The sequence below is a fragment of the Heptranchias perlo genome, chromosome 5 (genome assembly GCF_035084215.1).
Source record: "Heptranchias perlo isolate sHepPer1 chromosome 5, sHepPer1.hap1, whole genome shotgun sequence".
Lineage (NCBI taxonomy): Eukaryota > Metazoa > Chordata > Chondrichthyes > Hexanchiformes > Hexanchidae > Heptranchias > Heptranchias perlo.
Genome location: NC_090329.1, coordinates 41,076,273 through 41,095,420, shown reverse-complemented (window position 1 = coordinate 41,095,420; position 19,148 = coordinate 41,076,273). Strand labels below are relative to the sequence as shown.

General features: G+C 45.8%; 1 protein-coding gene across 2 annotated transcripts in view; it reads right to left on the bottom strand.

The window, feature by feature from the left end:
• Window positions 1–19,148, bottom strand: part of greb1 (growth regulating estrogen receptor binding 1) — a 205,571-nt gene that overhangs the window by 124,953 nt on the left and 61,470 nt on the right. The window contains exons 5-10 of one of the 2 annotated variants that reach the window (XM_067984281.1): window positions 12,595–12,777; window positions 11,663–11,809; window positions 11,144–11,284; window positions 7,261–7,386; window positions 6,175–6,312; window positions 3,709–3,894 (exon numbers count right to left, since the gene is read on the bottom strand). In XM_067984281.1, coding sequence (XP_067840382.1) covers window positions 3,709–3,894; window positions 6,175–6,312; window positions 7,261–7,386; window positions 11,144–11,284; window positions 11,663–11,809; window positions 12,595–12,777 — 921 coding nt within the window. Of the gene's footprint in view, window positions 1–3,708; window positions 3,895–6,174; window positions 6,313–7,260; window positions 7,387–11,143; window positions 11,285–11,662; window positions 11,810–12,594; window positions 12,778–19,148 lie in introns of those variants that run through there. The other variant, XM_067984280.1, reaches the window with a different exon arrangement.

Genomic DNA, 19,148 nt, shown 5'->3' with positions numbered 1-19,148 from the left:
GACCTCACCACTACCACTCACCCCAATCCTGATCCAATGTGATGTCTCTGTCTCATACTCACCCTCTGATGCACCTCTTTCACGGTCAGCCTCACCCAAAGCAATGCGTTCATCGGCTGACCACTTCACCATCACTCACTCACATGTCTGTACTTTCTCCCCTTCTAGGAGAAGAGAGCTCAAAATGCACGCGAGTGAACGAGGACCGGAGCGGGGCCACAACAAATAGTGGTCCTCACAGAGGCGGAGGAGGAGGCCCTGGAGATCAGCCGCACCCTCGAGTACCTGTCCGTCGGGGACGTCAAGACTGGCACTCCACAAACGTCTGGTGATACAACTTTAACATTCATCACACACAACATGAATTGATGTTAACAATGATTGGCATGTTGAACACCTTAGTATGCTCATCGCAACATGACACATCTGTAATGATGTTTAATATTGCCTTCTGTTCGTATACAGGCCCTTCAATGACCACAGTGACGGCAGAGGTCGATTCCTCAAAGGAGCTCCCGGCCTCTAAGGGCGCACTGTTACACCTTAGCGAGCCATCCACCTGCGCAGATACTCACACCTCGGTGGGTCCCAGTAGTCAGTTAGTTGGGTTGGGACCTGGTGAGTCACCATATACAAGTGAGCATAAGCAGACACTGGTGGCAGGGGCAGCTGTGGAGAGTCCACGTCGGTGGGCGTACTCCTCTCCAGGCTCTGCTCAACTGGACGCAGATGCTGAACCCCGGGGGCCATCCTTTAAAAGGAGAATGATCGAGGGACAGCAGCACATTTGCGAGGTACTGGAACAGGTGTCATGCGCACTCTCCACAATAGCACAGAGGATGGAGGAGTCCAACTCCTGCATTAGTGGAATGGTGGCATGGGTACGGGAGGGAATCGCTGAGATAGTGTCACAGGGACGTGAGGAACTGTCTGAGATAGTATCACACGTAACTGCGGGAATGTCTGCGATGGAGAGAAGGCCAGCCTCCATTGAGCTTCAAGGATGGCTCACAAATTAGTCCATTCAGGCCCTGACAATGGCCGTTCGGGCTCACGGTGAACAACATTCTGCTGCCTTAAACAGGCAGACAGAAATTTTACAACTGGGCTTCCAAGGCATCATACATGTCCTCCAAACTGTTCTCCAGCAGGATGGTAGGAGTGATGTGGGCCTGGTCCAGGAGAGTTGATGGCAAAAGGGACATGAAAGTGGGGACGCCACTTAAAGCACTCCCACGTCTCACCCGTTGCCCCCCTCTCAACCAGTACCCGCAATGCTGCCTCCTCTCCAGGTGGCCAAGTCTGCCCCTGCACAGTTGCAGGTGGAGCAGTGTTTGGAGGGGCCCTCCCGGGCTCCAAAACCCAGAGGGCATAGGCCGAAAGTGTTTAAGCAGTCAGGGCATGGACATGAGCAGACTGCAACTACCTCTGCTGCAGCCACAGGGGATGCACCACGTAGAAGTAGTGGGAAGAAAAAGGCTACAGATTTGTGATCACGAAGGATATGCACAAGGGTGTCTGACAGACTGTCATGTTTTTCATTTATATTTGGTTTCTGTTAAAGTCACATTAAATGTTATCATTCTCACCCCTACTGCCACGTCTTGCCCATTCTTGAATGGCTTTTGTGATAGGGCCCTTTCATGAGCTTCATCATGAACGGCGACACTTGATGCCACCCAGTGGGTGACTTTACAGTGGGTGTATGTGTAGTTGCAGGACTCTTTTGTGCTGAGGGGGGGGTGGTGGGGTGGGCTGGTGTTGGCGCTGCTCTTTCCAGGTGGTGTGGGGACTGGACTATTTTCATTTTGTGGTCTTAGAAGAACCGTTCACATATGAGTAACTCCCTGGGGCCTCACGAGCAGCCAGGTGAGCCGTTGCTCTGCCCACGGGTTCCTCCTGCTCCTCCTGCTGCTGTTCCTGCTCCTCCTCCTCAATGTTCATTGCAGATATAGATGCTGGATGAGGGCCTGGGGCCTCATCAATCGGAACCCCTCTCTGTTGCGCCATGTTGTGCAGGACACAACACACTACTATAATGCAACCCACTCTCGCCGGTGCATATTGAAGTGATCCCCCAGAACAAGACACCAAAATCGCATTTTCAGCAGCCCTATGGCATGTTCAATTATAGACCTGGTGGTGATGTGGCTGTCTTTGTATCGACACTGTTGCTCGCTGATGGGGTTCCTCAGAGGTGTCATCAGCCATGTGTGCAGGAAGTATCCCTTGTCCCCAGGAAGCCAGCTTTTAAGGGTGTTTGGTGCGTGGTAGAGGGCTGGGATGTTGGATTCCTTCAGAATGAACGAATCGTGGCAGCTGCCAGGGAATCTCACACACACGTGAAGAAATCTTTTGCGGTGGTCACAAACGAGCTGAGTGTTGATTGAGAGATACCCCTTTCTGTTGATGAACAGTCCTGGCTCGTGTAGAGGTGCTCGGATTGCTATATGGGTGCAATCAATCAAATGCACCCTGTACACGTAGGAAGCCAGCCACAGAGTGGAATCCCACTGCCCTCTCCATCTGACTGAGGTCATCGTTGGGGAAGTTGACGTATTGCGAGGCCCTGCAAAACAAACCATCGGTGATCTGCATTATGCACTTGTGCGCAGACAACTGAGAGACCCCCGGCGATATCACTAGTGGCACCCTGGAATGATCCAGAGGCGAAGAAGTTGGGGGCAGTGGTCACTTTAACAGCAACGGGTAGTGAGATGCCACCAGGCCCAGCCGGGAGCAGCTCGGCAAGAAGGAGGCTGCAGATGTCTGGCACCACCTGGCGACTCACTCTCAACCTCCGTATGCACTGCTTCTCAGAGAGGTTCAGGAAGCTCAGCCTCGGTCTGTAGACCCTCTGACAAGGGTAGTGCCTCCTGCGACGTCGGTCCCTCTGTTGTTCCACTCTCTGCTCTTGTGCCTGTGGCGCAGCACTGTGTTGTGGAGCTCCAAGTGGTGGAAGTGCTCGCCGTGCCTGGCGAGGATGGTGATGTTCCTCGTCCTCAGATGTACTGGTGAATGCAGCCATCGCGCCCCCCCCACCCCCCAATCAGTTTGAGGGGGTCCAAAAAGTTGGTAAATATGTGTAAACAGAACAATTCTGAGTAGAAACCAAGAATTTTCAGTCTAAACACAAAGATCACCCAGCCAAAAGTTTGTCTGAGAGAACTGAGTGCCCTGCTGCAATAACTCACCTTTTATCCCCATCTGTCAAACAGGGATTTAAATATCGAAATGGCTGCCAGCTGAAACCTGACTACTTTCCAATGCTGTGTTCCACACAGCATGGGAAACAAGTTGAAGGAGCGTTAAAATTGCTTGCATTCATTGTTAATTGGATTTATGGACATTTCAAGTACTTTAAGTACTTGAGTTAGTGGTTTAAATATTGTCCCACCAGCTTTAATTGCCAGCGGGACTTCTGGGTTCGGGAACGGCACGCGCACCCAGATAACTCTGGGTCGTGCACGTTCTTCGATGGGTTGGAGCCGGGATTCCTGCCCCCTCCAAAAAAAATCCGATTTTCTTTGTCCCCCCCCGCCCCTGCAGATTTCTTTTAAAATCGTGTCTATTAGATTTACTGTTTCAAGAAGTATAGTTTTGACCAAAATAATGAAATTCAACTATGTGAAACATTTGCTGATTCGAGATCAAATAATAATTCATATAATTATTTTATAAACCAGAAAGCAACCAGTTAACACTTACCAAGTTGAACTAGGTAGTACACTGTCAGTAAAATTTGCATCTCCACGGACAGCACCGTAGTCACAGATGTACTATGTTGTTCATATACTCTGGGTAAAGACTGAGTGTTTCCGTAGCAGTTCTGTAGTAGTGGACTAACCACTATATCATTCAGATTACCACAAAGGTAAGGAAAATTGCCATGGCCTAAAAAATGAAATTGTTGCATTTATCCTTTTTCTCTTCACAACCATTAATTATCTCATTTTGATTTCACTGGAGGCATTATTCAGATTTACTGACATTTGCAATTAAAGTTTCTTTCTTTATAACTACAGGAGAACAATTCTCCAGAGATTTCTCATTCCAGTAAGTAAATGAATTGACATTTCTGCTGGTAGGCTTGGCAGACTAGAAGGTAATGAATATTTAGTGAATTCTAGACCGAATCATGTGATATTATGGCCTCGATTTTAACCACCCCAACCCCCAACAGGAAGGACAGGGTCGGGCGAGGAGTTAAAATCTTGAAAATCGAAATCCCACCTCCAACCCGCCACGTTCCCGGCTGCTGTAATATTAACGTTAAGGCAGGGGAAGTCCCGCATGGCGGGTTACTTGGCAGGAGGAGCAGAGTGGCTAAAATATCCTTCTCTTTGAACTCCTTGTGGGGCCTGAAGGAGGAGGAGAGCTTCCCCCAGGCCCCACATGGAGTCCTGGGTCCTCCCCAGCCCTCCCCGATCATGCACTATGAGGGAATCTCCAGCCCTCCTTGATCGCACACTATGAGGGAATCTCCAGCCCTCCCCGATCGTGCACTATGAGGGAATCTCCAGCCCTCCTTGATCGCACACTATGAGGGAATCTCCAGCCCTCCTTGATTGCGCACTATGAGGGAATCTCCAGCCCTCCCCGATCGTGCACTATGAGGGAATCTCCAGCCCACCCCGATCATGCACTATGAGGGAATCTCCAGCCCTCCTTGATCGTGCGCTATGAGGGAATCTCCAGCCCTCCTTGATCATGCACTATGAGGGAATCTCCAGCCCACCCCGATCATGCACTATGAGGGAATCTCCAGCCCTCCTTGATCGTGCACTATGAGGGAATCTCCAGCCCTCCTTGATCGTGCACTATGAGGGAATCTCCAGCCCTCCTTGATCGTGCACTATGAGGGAATCTCCAGCCCTCCTTGATCGTGCACTATGAGGGAATCTCCAGCCCTCCTTGATCGTGCACTATGAGGGAATCTCCAGCCCTCCTTGATCGCGCACTATGAGGGAATCTCCAGCCCTCCCCGATCGTGCACTATGAGGGAATCTCCAGCCCTCCTTGATCGTGCGCTATGAGGGAATCTCCAGCCCTCCTTGATCGTGCACTATGAGGGAATCTCCAGCCCTCCCCAATCGTGCGCTATGAGGGAATCTCCAGCCCTCCTTGATCATGCACTATGAGGGAATCTCCAGCCCTCCCCGATCGTGCACTATGAGGGAATCTCCAGCCCTCCTTGATCATGCACTATGAGGGAATCTCCAGCCCTCCCCGATCGTGCACTATGAGGGAATCTCCAGCCCTCCTTGATCGTGCACTATGAGGGAATCTCCAGCCCTCCTTGATCGTGCACTATGAGGGAATCTCCAGCCCTCCCCGATCGTGCACTATGAGGGAATCTCCAGCCCTCCTTGATCATGCACTATGAGGGAATCTCCAGCCCTCCCCGATCATGCACTATGAGGGAATCTCCAGCCCTCCCCGATCGTGCACTATGAGGGAATCTCCAGCCCTCCTTGATCGTGCACTATGAGGGAATCTCCAGCCCTCCCCGATCGTGCACTATGAGGGAATCTCCAGCCCTCCTTGATCGTGCACTATGAGGGAATCTCCAGCCCTCCTTGATCGTGCACTATGAGGGAATCTCCAGCCCTCCCCGATCATGCACTATGAGGGAATCTCCAGCCCTCCTTGATCGTGCACTATGAAGGAATCTCCAGCCCTCCCCGATCGTGCACTATGAGGGAATCTCCAGCCCTCCTTGATCGTGCACTATGAGGGAATCTCCAGCCCTCCCCGATCGTGCACTATGAGGGAATCTCCAGCCCTCCTTGATCGTGCACTATGAGGGAATCTCCAGCCCTCCTTGATCGCGCACTATGAGGGAATCTCCAGCCCTCCCCAATCACGCACCACAAGGGAATCCCCAGCCCTCCCCGATCCGACCATGATTGCCCTGGAACACCTCCTCCCACTGATCGCTAGGGACCATTCCCATGGGACCTCGGCTGCGGCCTCCTGCGACCAAATTCCCGCTCTCGTCCGCTGACCAGGTAGTGAATCTGGCCGGGTGTGGGGCAGGAGTCCAGGAAGTTTTATTTAAATGAGGCCCGGCGCACCCTTCCAGGCCCACCACCCTCCACGCGTCGTTCCCGCCCCCCCCCGCCCACCGCAAAAAAAAATCAAGGCCTATATGTCTAACCTATATTTTTTTACCTTTAAAAATTACAGGTCTGGTCCTGCAGATTTTAAGTAAATTGTCAGGGACAACCACAGGCTCCTCTGAGGCGGTACGTGGTGAAGGAATTGGTCCTAAAAGGCTGGATTGAGTCAAACAAGCTAATTCCACAATATCTGCAATTAGCAAAAGGAGATAATGAATTTCATGAAACATTAATGAACAATGAGCTGTCAAGTACTCAAAGGTGGATATACCTTTCCTGTGTTGGCTTGGGACTGCTATGCACCTAAATGATGTAAGAAGGTAACTATTGAGTGATCACATATACTTTAGTCATTCTCCGTGGGTAGCTTTTTCTGCTGTAATCTATATATATATATTCCCCATGGCATTGCTCACATGTAGTCTGGGGAGGGGGAGTGATAAGTGGGTAGGTTATGGAATTTTAAAATCACAAGTAGTGGACCACAAGTGAAATGGGGGCTTAGCTGCTTAAATAGTATCAGGAATTTGGTAAACTAATGACCGAAGTTTGAGGACATATTTTTACCTTGGATCTGGTTTCTAAACAGATAGCTGTGTGCGGGACAAAACATTTTGTTTGTCCAATCAGAAAATCAGGAATTATCTTCAAAATGCCAGAATTTGTTTTGTGATTGACAGCAAGACTGGCCATTCACACAACAAGCTACGACTTCCTATTTGTAAGCCCACCCTACATACCTAGTGAAGTATGAGATGGAGCAAAGAGAGAAGCAGCCGTAATCTGCAATGTGAGAGCCTTAGGCTATCATGTTAGTTGAAATCAATTTAATGAATGCCTCATGACCTAAAAATGGCAAACTAATCCTGTCCTTGATGGGACAACACTATCACATCCCCCCGCCACCTCCCCACCGTGCACCTCTATTCCGCATAAGTGATATCAACTTGAATACCTCGCCAGAAACAATACTCAATTATATATGTATAAATTTCTGTGCAACACTGTAAATAAATTCCATGTGCATCAGACAACATTTACACAGTATATCGCTATAAATTGATAGTCAATGGTGTAGTAAAATAGCTAGAAATGAAAACAGAAACTGGATATTAAGAATATTAGTGACACATCTTACCAGCTTTGCTTCCTGAATTTTGAGCAAGTGTATTGCTCTGAATAGAGCCCGTTTCTGTTGCTGATGGGGAGTCTGGTGACCAACCCCTGTGGCGTTTCTTTGGAGGACCTGAATTAGCTAAATTGCCTGTTCAAGAGCACAAAAGAAATCAAAAATTATAATAATGACATGCACATACACTAACTGGAATTCAGACTACCATGCTTGCAACTGTGCATACTCTGAAGTGTTCTATTTAAAGTTGTTACCAACAAACAAAATGAGTACCTTTTTAAGCTTAAAACCAGTTGGTACAAAAACACGAACACTGATTCATTCCACTGTGCAATAGTGTTTATTGCAAGGCTTTGAAATGGGCATAAATACAAGAATTCCACTCACAAACCATAGGAACAGGAGTAGGTCATTCAGCCCCTCATGCCCATTCTGCTATTCAACTAGATCAAGACTGATCTGTACCTCAACTCCATTTACCCGCTGCTGTTCCATATCCCTTGATGCCCTTACCTAATAAAAATCTATCGACCTTGGTCTTCAAATTTTCAATTGACCCAGCAGCCACAGCCTTTAGGGGCAGTGAGTTCCAGATTGCGACTATCCTTTGTGTGAAAAGGCGCTTCCTGATTTCACTCCTAAATGGCCCAGCTCTAATTTTAAGATTGTGCCCCATCACAAATAACAGGGTAGATTTTCCACAATAACTCAGAAACCAGAGAAGCATCCATGTAGCAAACACAATGCTCACCAGTTGCCAGCAGCGACGTTCTCCCAGGATCAGCCCTAATTATATATACTCAGCGAATTCCCCACATATATTGGGCCTGGCACCTTGCCAAAGAGCCGGGTAAGAAATTGCACACATCAGAGGAAGGATAATGTGCCATGGTCACAGTCACAATCCTGGCCAAACATACAGAACATCACACTAGACTTTACTTCAGTACAGTAATTTCAATGGACAAAACATTGTGCAGGCCTCGAATCAGGCACAAGGATCACTGTAGTTGGATTCCCAATATATATTCCAGTTGCACGAAGCTCTGTGCCCAATGCACTACATTGTCAAATTTACTGCTATATTTAAACAAAACTATGGCACATTTTCTGTGAGTTCCGTTTAGCCAGCATAAAATGGCTGGTTGAAAATCACACTCAGTGCGCAAGTGATGCAGATCCGATTATATGCCCCTTAGCCAGATTTTCTGATATCCCAGTGTCTATCACCAGACTTAAGGGCTGAAAAATCTACTCTAACATTTAAAACTAAAATTTCAAATGCATTTGTTAATAAACCTTGTGCTGGCAGCAAATTCAGTTCTGGCAAACTGAGAGCTCCTTAAAACTGCAACCCATCTGCTACATCAGCTTTTCTCCCCAAGGAACTATCATTGTGTGCTCCCTATAGAGGAGTTATGAGTAGCCCTCTAGGCATTCCTCTCTATTAGTAAGTCCTGGGGAGTTAAAGAATCAGAGAAGGCATGCAAGACGGGTACGTTTTAGCTTAGCCGATCAAGTAGTACCCGAAATTACCACGCCACTCGTGTATCTGGGTAAGACAACAGTATGTTGACTTGTGTCAAGAAACCTACATGTGGAAATTCCTATTGGCCAACCAAACCACGATAGAACTTCGCACTGTCTAGATCAAGAAACTTCTTCGAAGACAAGAAACGGCTTAGGCAGTATTTGTGAAGATACCTGCTGCGTTTTATGCTACTGCATCCTTCCAAACAACAGCAGGAGATAGATGTCTAATCTCTCAATCTGCAGTGTGCGCCTTGCAACTCACAGATAATTTGTTTGCCCAGCCCAACCCAAGGAAAACAGGCAGCAACACAAAGATTCCTGCACTTTTGCCACCTGGCTGGATTTGCTAAAATGCAGAACATTATTGATAGAAGCAGACCTAATGTTAGCTGACTGAAAATTTAAATTGATGGCAACTGTGAGGAAATTTGTAATCCAGACCATCGTGCCTTCTTGGTTGGAACAATAATTGTGGCACTGGATGGCAGAAATTGTCTAACAGCAGGATGTGAGAGAACACAAAAAGATTTACAAGTACTGGCAAGATCACAAGCCTGCATATAGGAACACTCTATCATGTCTAGCCTTTTACTTTTACCTGTTTAGTCACTTTGCCAAATGCTATTTGCACATTCATAATTTATCAAAAAGCTAGAATGGTTTCCTTTTGTAAGGTTTTCAGGTTTTGCAAGACAGCGGTTCGACACAGCACAGCTCCTTTAAGGGAAGACTTATTGCAATAAAAGTGAACTTCCATCTTAATTGTAATGTTGTTGAAAAAGAGAATGTATGATAGCCCTACTTTCTACTTGGAAAATTTGACAAGTATTGTCAAATCTTCCATACCTGAAGAGTCCTGATGCCCACAAGGATGCCATTTACAATGCCCTGCACTTGAGGGATCCCTGACAACCTGCGACAACTGTGCACTCTGTTCAGCTGATGCCTCCTTTCCACAGGAAAAGTGATGAAGGCTTTGCATCTTGTAAACAAAGCGTTTATTGTATGCTTGGTACAGATACACACTGCAAGGTGTCCAGTATGATAGATGTCCCCTGTGATGGATTGGAAGTAAGCAGTGACACAAAAGTTTCATGTTGTGATAATCTTCTTTTCCATGAGAAGAGCCATTCCTAATCCATATGTTATCCTGCAACAGATGGTACAATTCTGTAGCAGCTACTCTTCCAAAGGCTGGTCTCCTCTGAATTGTCCATCTAAATACGTGCATCCCAGGGTAATGATGGGCTCAGACCAAACATCTCAGGCATTACTGCACCTACATCTGTTGGTCCCTTATGAGTACCTCCTCCTAATTTAAATCATGCAGCGTGTTCAGAACCCCCATAGGAATACCCATCTTCACCACTTTGTACTGTGCAGTTTAAATGTCAAGAAAAGTGGAGGAAAGCACCGGCAGGAAAATTCCAAAAATGCAAAAATTGCAGATAACTAACTAATACATGGAGCAAAATGCAGATAAATGTAATTAAAATTGCAAAAAAAAGAATATTTTTACCATAAACTGTCATTCCCCTTTCAGAAGCCTGCTTCAAAAGACTAAGTCCCAGGACTCCCATGCACTCAGTTTATATATGCAAGGTGCGCACCATGGGCGGAGCCGAACTCGAATCCGAAGATTCATCATGGAACCTGATTTTAATCATTAAAATATTTAAATGAGTCCTGTGATGCCAATAGCACAGCCTCATATTTTGGCCACAAGTTGCCCATTGGAAAATTGGGCACGACATGCATGTGGAATCAAAAGTCAGATTTTCTGACCTGCGACCGCCACCAGCAATGATCCTTGCTGCAGGTAGAGCCTTGAAAAATCAGGCTATGGGATTCACGGGTTTAAAACATTTTTTCCCTCATCCTGTTAAATAAACAGGAGCCATATATGCTCAGTACAATCTCTGTGTCCAGCGCTTAAAGCATAACACCAAGCTTTTTATTAACACCAAATTCTGTCCTTAAAAATTATCTAGAATAATCCCATTATTAAATCCAGTTTCCAATGGAATTTTTTGTGAATTTTTTAAAAAAGATCCTTTACAATATTCAGGATGCAGGAATTAACTTGGCATTGATGCAGTCAATTCAAATATAAAAGATTCCAAATGAATGACAACTGAAAATCAAAAGATATTTTCAAATAATATGGAAAGGATATATGCAAAGAACAAGACACTACCCACTCACTGTCACTGATGTATAAAAGATTGTACGCAGTAAAATTTACAACTGCATCCTGAAGCCGTTAAGTCACTGAGAATGAATCTATTATCCGAAATGAGCCATGAATCCTGATAGGCAGTACGACAGAAATTGTCCAGACATGCAATTGCAGTACCTATCACTGAAGGCCTTGACATATTCTGACTGGATAAGCTGTTGGTCTTCATTGCGTTTTGGTGCCTGGATGAATCTCTGTTGCTATGAGCTACAGAAATCCCTGTAACAGCTCGAGGAAGAGCCTGATCTGTTGGCGCACCTGCAATCACAAACAAACCCCAGTCAAGGGTTATATTGTTAAGAAAACAGATTTTCAGCAGACAGGAATATAAGGAGGCATCATATTCCTAATAAAATAGTTTAGATATTTTTCAAAATTAATAAACTTGAAGTGCACAATAAAATCTTAATATTCAATAAGCAAATAGTTCTGAGGCATCCGCAGAAGTGTGGGGTCTATAATGGGCAGTCGATTCGCTGCTGCCTCTTTTGTGCCCCTGCCAAAGTTGAATTTCACCTCCCCACCACCCCGTAACCTCTACTTGTGCTTATAGACTTTAAGATTTTAAGTTTTAAATTAGCAATATGGGGACCTACTGAAGAGAACTAATAAAAGAGAAGAGACATTTTGGACCACCTGCTTGCAGAAATCCAGTAGAGGGATTCTGGTTAGTTCCAGCAATGCTTTCTGCTGATGCTACTGTGGTGGAAGAGGCTGGACTCTCAGGCGGTTGTGAGAGAACACTAGAGGTGGAACTCGAAGCTGACTGCTGCGTCCTGCCCTCTGTTAAAAATAAAGAAGTGTTTTTTATTAACCACCGCAGCCAGTTTGAATTCTTCTATCTTACAAACAAGCTATTCTTAAGATCTCTCTGCGAGGCTGTCAACAGTATAACAACAACAGCAACAACTTGCATTTATATAGTGCCTTTAACGTTAATAAAACTTCCCAAGGCACTTCACAGAAGCGTAATCAGACAAAAATCGACACTGGGCCAAAGAAGGAGACATTAGGACAGGTAACTAAAATCTTGGTCAAAGAGGTAGGTTTTAAGGAGCATCCTAAGGGAGGAGAGAGAGGTAGAGAAGTGGAGAAGTTCAGGGAGGGAATTGCAGAGCTGAGAGCCTCATCAAGTGAAGGCACGGCCACCAAGTGTGGTGCGAACATAGTGGGGATGCACAAGAGGCCAGAGTTGGAGGAACACAAAGTTCCCAAAGGGATGTAGGGCTAGAGGAGATTACAGAGCTAGGGAGGGGCGAGGCCATGGAGGGATTTGAACATAAGGATGAGAATTTTAAAATCGAGGCATTGGGGGGGGGGGGTGGTGTTCAGCACTTTCCCCCCTTTTTGAAATGTAAAATAGGGATGTAAAAACATTCTTGATACTGGCAACATTTCAGCTCGAGCCCCCAGAATCAACTGAAAACAGTCTTTCCATGGCACGCATCTGTGCCAACGTGATTTCAACAAAACCTGTCTGGACATTGATGGGTTTCTTAGGCTGCCTGCACTTATCTGCCTTGTTCTGGATAATGTGTTTTTAATAAACTTCAAAATCCAGCTCTCACCTGTGCCCTTCCAACTGATTAATGGCCCTTTAGTGAGACCGCCCTGTGCATTCTTAATCAGATAGTACTTCAGGTGCTTTTGCTTCTTGGGCTGGGTGGTCAGTTTCAGGTTGATGTGATTCGAAAACTCAGTGAAATAACGAAATCCTTTTTCTCCACAGCCAACACAATTGCCAGAGAAACCTACAGGAACATTGAGGATAAATGTAGTTAACAGAAGTAAAGATTCCACATGTAACCTTAATAAATAAATGTGCTCAAGTTCATTTCACATAGGACCCTTGCAACAAGTCAGAGAGGAGTTGTTTATCCCCTCAGTCTGGATGGCCTTTCGATCCAGGCACCAGAGATGAACGGACAGTGTGATGATCTACTGCTTTAATGGATTCTATTTCTGAGTGGTAGGTTGATTTAAGTCCATCAGTTGTTTTTGGACAGCAGATTACACTTGGTGCGCCCCCATTTAGATTTATAAGTAACAGATTACTGTTGATAAATAGAAACTGTATTTTCTCATGAAGTACAGACTTGAGGTCCTCAAGGTCTACGTAAAACCTATTGTGGAAAATAAAAGTGCACCCTCCAGCTGGGAGGAGCAAATCAATGGCACAATGAGCACTCTATGGGAACAGACTTGCAGGAAGACACATTTGTACCAGTGAGGGTCCTCTCCCAATTGAAAGTGACTCTTCATCCAAAGGGATTTCCATGTGAATATAAAAGGGATTCCCATCCTTCCACCTTGGTTGGCTGCAACAGTCATTCCAAGCCTCAAGGAAAGCTTGTCTTGCAAACTGAAGGCGTCAAGAAAAAGTAAAAAAAGAGAAAAAGTATGCAAGATGTTTCATGCAGAGTTAGACTCATTGCCAAAAATGAAACTTCAATATTCAATCAAACAATAACAGCAAACTAGCTTTAAGAAATTCTTCAAATCAGGCCGGTTTCCCTGTTGTATCCATTTTATATCAGCGACCAGCAACTGGAGGGAATGGAACCCCACCTGAACTCATGAAAATCAGTGTGGGGCTCGATTTGCATGATTAACATGGTTGATGCCTCAAATTATACACATGCACTCTACCTTCAGACAAGGCGTGGACCCATGGTAGACAGGTGTGCAGCAGCCATCACTGTCTGATATGTTCACCTTCTGCTTTTGTAAGCTTGCCCCAAGAGCTAAGGAAGTAGACTCAGGAGATTGGTGCAGGGGTTCCTCATGGCAATGTCTCTGAACAAACTATTTGTGCTCCAGAACGAGCTGCGCCTCTAGCCAAGCTGTTCTAGTACAGCTACAATGGCATCTACCCGACAACGTGGAAAATTGTCCAGGTATCTCTTGTCCACAAAAAGCACGATAAATCCAATCCGCCCAATTACCGCCCCATCAGTCTATTCTCAATCATCAGCAAAGTGATGAAAGGTGTCGTCGACAGTGCTATCAAGCGGCACTTACTCACAAATAACCTGCTCACCGATGCTCACTTTGGGTTCCGCCAGGACCACTCGACTCCAGGCCTCATTACAACCTTGGTCCAAACATGGAAAAAAGAGCTGAATTCCAGAGGTGAGGTGAGAGTGACTGCCCTTGACATCAAGGCAGCATTTGACCGAGTGTGACATCAAGGAGCCGAATCCCCCACCATCAACATCCTGGGGGTCATCATTGACCAGAAACGTAACTGGACCAGCCAGTGGCTACAAGAGCAGGTCAGAGGCTGGGTGTTGTGCGGCGAGTGACTCACCTCCTGACTCCCCAAAGCCTTTCCACCATCTACAAGGCACGAGTCAGGAGTGTGATGGAATACTCTCCACTTGCCTGGATGAGTGCAGCTCCAACAACACTCAAGAAGCTCGATACCATCCAGGACAAAGCAGCACGCTTGATTGGCATCCCATCCACCACCCTAAACATTCACTCCCTTCACCACCGGCGCACCGTGGCTGCAGTGTGTACCATCTACAAGATGCACTGCAGCAACTCGCCACGGCTTCTTCAACAGCACTTCCCAAACCCGCGACCTCTACCACCTAGAAGGACAAGGGCAGCAGGTACATGGGAACAACACCACCTGCATGTTCCCCTCGAAGTCACACACCATCCCGACTTGGAAATATATCGCCGTTCCTTCATCGTTGCTGGGTCAAAATCCTGGAACTCCCTTCCTAACAGCACTGTGGGAGAACCTTCACCACACGGACTGCAGCGGTTCAAGAAGGCGGCTCAGCACCACCTTCTCAAGGGCAATTAGGGATGGGCAATAAATGCTGGCCTTGCCAGCGACGCCCACATCCCATGAACGAATAAAAAAAAACCATTTTAGCTGCTTTATCAATGGCCTTTCTTCCATCTCAAGGTCAGAATGGGGGTAATCTCTGATGAATCCATAGTTTGTAACTCCTTTAGTAACATTAGGACCAGGCCATTCAGCCACTCACGTAAGCTCTGGCGTTCAATTAGATCATGACTGATCTGCACCTCAACTCCATTTTCCCACCTTCGCTCCATATCCCTTGATACCCTTACCTAAAAAAAATCTATCGCTCTCAGTCTTGAAAGCTCCAATTGTCCCAGCATCCACAGCCTTTTAGGGGAGAGAGGTCCAAATTTCTCCTACCCTTTGTGTGGAAAAAGTGCTTCCTAATTTCGCTCCAGAATGGCCTAGCTCTAATTTTAAGATTATGTTCCCTTGTTCTTGATTCACCCACCTGAGGAAATTGTTTTTCCTTATGCACCATATCAAATCCTTTTAACATTTTAAATACTTCAATCAGATCACCCCTCAATCTCTTATACTCAAGGGAATACAAGGCAAGTTTATGCAACCTGTCCTCATAATTTAACGCTCTAAGCCCCGGTATCATTCTGGTGAATCTGCATTCTATCCCCTCCAAGGCCAATATATCCTTCCTGAGGTACGGTGCACAAAACTGAACACAGTACTCCAGATGGAGTCTGACCAAGGCTGTGTGCAACTGAAGCATAACTTCCTCCCTTTTGTATTCCAGCCTCCTTGAGATAAAGGCCAACATTCCATTAGCTGTTTTGCTGATTTTTTGTAGCTGTCTACCAGCTTTGATAATGAAGGAGCTCAAGTCAGCCGACAGCAGGACCTCAGCAATACCAGGCTTGGACGAACTAGTAGCAGATAACATTTTCGCCAGAAGTGCCGAGTTATGACCAATGCCGACAAGAAAAAGCCTAACTATCTCTCCCTGACCTTCAATGGCGTCACCACTGCCAAGTCCACCGCCATTAACGTCCTCAGGTGTCATCATTGACCAGGAACAGCCAACAAGCATAGCTATGAGAGTAGGTCAGATGCTGAGAACTCTAACATGTGGCTCACCTCCTGACCCTGAAGGCCTCTCCATCATCTACAAAGCTCATGTCGCAATAACACTCAAGACGCTCGACACAATCAAGGATAGAGCAGTCCACTTGATTCGCACTCCAGCCACTGAGCTCAATATCAACCTCCACCACCACCAGGATATTATGACAGCAGTATTTACTATCTACAGGATGCACAACAACAACTCACCAAACTTGCTTCAACTGCAACTCCCAGACCCACAATCTCACACCAAGAAGAACAAGAGCAGCAAGATCATATGGACATCATCACCTCCAAGTCCCTGGGCATCCTCCTCCATGGTTAGGACTCTTTGCATCGCAAAATTGTGATATATGGGGCAGATAACAATGAGCTTGGAGACTGTGACAGTACTACACCATAAGTCATCCCCCCCCCTCCCCTACCCCAAACTGTCATGGTGATGTGTTGCTTTAAGATGTGAACAATATGTTCTACAAGGATCCTGCATGGGCCTCATTATATCTGCATTCTGCCTCTGTTCCTGGCCACTGCAAAAGTGTCATCAGCCATGGCTGAAGAGGATAGCCTTGGTTTCTAAAGAATTATCCTTACAGACTAATTTTTTCCTCAAATAAGGGTGGCACAAATAATTGTCTCAGAATAAAAGCATCATTCTGCCTGAAAACCAGGCATTGCTCTGCCCTGATCAGTAATCAGCTGAACATTTATGGAGTGTCACCACTTTTGGTTTAGATAAGCCATGGCGTTGAGGGTAATTTTCAACTTCGCCAAAGGGGTGGCAAGCTGGCAAAGCAGAATCCCTGCCCATTGCAGAACATGTTCAATTTTTTTTCTTGCAGGTTACCGTCCAGTAGCCAAGTTGAAAATTACACCCAGTGTGCCCAGGGGCCCAAAGACCACATGGGTGCTACCAATGACCATGGAAAATTCAGCAGTACAATGACATTGAGGAGCTGTGTCATTAAGTGTGAAAGAAGATTGAAGTATTGCCTCCCTCCCAGCAGCGCATTAGTCACCAGATACATCTATGTCAAGCAAATTTACTGATACTGTAGACGTCTCCTGTGCTAGGCTGGATGGAACAGCAGGCATAAAAATTGAGACATAAAAATTGAGCAGATTGAATCTGCTGTCCCTGTGGTGCAGGTCACTTGCACGTATCTATACAGCAGATGGCACAGCTTCTCAACTGTCTCTATGATGACTTGGAATCTGTGGAGGCAATTCCCCTTGGTTACTGCCAGTTAGGTGGACCAGGCACTGCAGATACAGTTTGTGGAATAACAGCACTTATAGGCAGTCTGGAACTAGTGCCAGATAATCCCCTTGGCATGCCTTCTTTAATTGTCTTCATCTTTAAGCATTAAAATATGTTGTCGGAGCACTTTGAAAAAAACCCTCAAGTTTTAAAGTAAAATTGCTATTCTTAAAAATGCCTGTTTACCTACAAGAACTCCCTTCTTCATGTGCAAGAACGCAGCCCACCATTAACAGCCACTTTGAACAGGCAAACTTAACATTAGGCAGCATGTTCAACAAAAACTCAGAATATGCAGTGGTAAATATTGATGCCCTTACTTAAATAAATTAAACTTTCATAACAAAGTTCTTGTACATTTTGTACAAGATCTATATCCACCAAAGGGAAACTTGACTCAGAAATGAGTGCAGTCCTCATTCAGAGCGGGGGTGTACAAAGTTACAGCAGAACAATTTTCCAGTTCCTGCTTTCAAGTTTAATGCTAATGGGATTGAACCATAAAACCATAGAAGTTTACTATGGAAGGAGGCTTTTTGGCCCATCACGTCTCTGCCGGATCTCTGCCAGAGCAATCCAAAACTAATCCGACTGCCCACGCTCTCCCAAAAGCCTTACATATTCCTCTGGTTCAAATATTTATCCACTTTTCCCTTAAAAAGATGCCATGGTTTCTGCCTCAACCACTTCATTTAGCAAAGCATTCCATGTTCTAGTAACCGTCTGTGAAAATAATTTTCTGCGAATCTCTCTCCTCACTCTCACTCTCATCACTGACTTCCCAACGAGAAAGAAAATAGTCTTTCCCTATTCACTCCATCAAAATGCTTCATAATTTTAAAAAACGCTATTAAATCTCCCCTTAGCCTTCTTTGTTCCAGTGGAAAGAGTCCTATTATATTAAATGTCTGTCCTCAAAACTATAGCTTCTCATCCCAGAAAAAATCTTGGTGAACCCACAGTGGACACTATAGCTTTAATGTTTTTTCTATAATGGAATGCCCAAAACTGCACACAGCGCTCTAACCAATATTTGGACAAAGTTATCATTACTTCTTTACTCTTGTACTCCATGCCCCTATTTATAAAACCTAAAATGCTACTGACCTTTTTATGGCTTTATTACACTTTCAGGGCCTTATTTATTTGAACCGCTACGTCTCTCTGTTTATCCACGCCCATCAGTATCTTTACATCGAGCGTACCTTCCCTTCCTTTGATTTTCCTCCCAAAATGTATTACCTCATACTGATCCACATTTAATTGCATCTGTCTGCCCACCTGCTACCCATGTCTTCCTGAATGTTTTGTTACAGTTTTTCTCACTGCCAAATGTCCTACTTTTGTGTCATCGGTACATTTTGTTATTGTGCTCCCTGCATCTTAAGTACAAATCATACATATACTGTGAACAAAAGTGCACCCAGCACTGACCACTGGGAGGTACACACACACACACACACACACACACTATGGGCTCAATTTTAGGGGGAAATTGCGGGTACGTTGGGGCAGGGGGGCTCCGAAAATCAAAGCTGGTGGGATGACAGTTAAAGAGCCAAATGAACCTCATTGAGGTACTAAGGGCACTTTACCTGTGACAGATTAAGTGATTGTAATGATTTTTAAACTTACCTGGGCAGCTTGCTCACCGCTTCTGATTCACGCCTGGTGAAACCAGGCGTGAAGGGCCAGATCAGGGAAAAAGAAACAAAACAAATTAAATAAAAAACCATAGAAGGAAATTAAAACACAAAATGAACCTACCTTCGCACCCTGCTCCGATGTCCGATGTCTCTGATCTCCCCCTCTTCATCCCCCATCCAATGTTCTCCCGATGTCCCCCTCTTCACCCCCCGATGCCCCCCACATCAACCCCCGATGTCCTCCCGATGTCCCCCTCTTCACCCCCGATCTTCCCCTTTTCCCCCCGATCTTCCCCTTTTCCGCCTGATCTT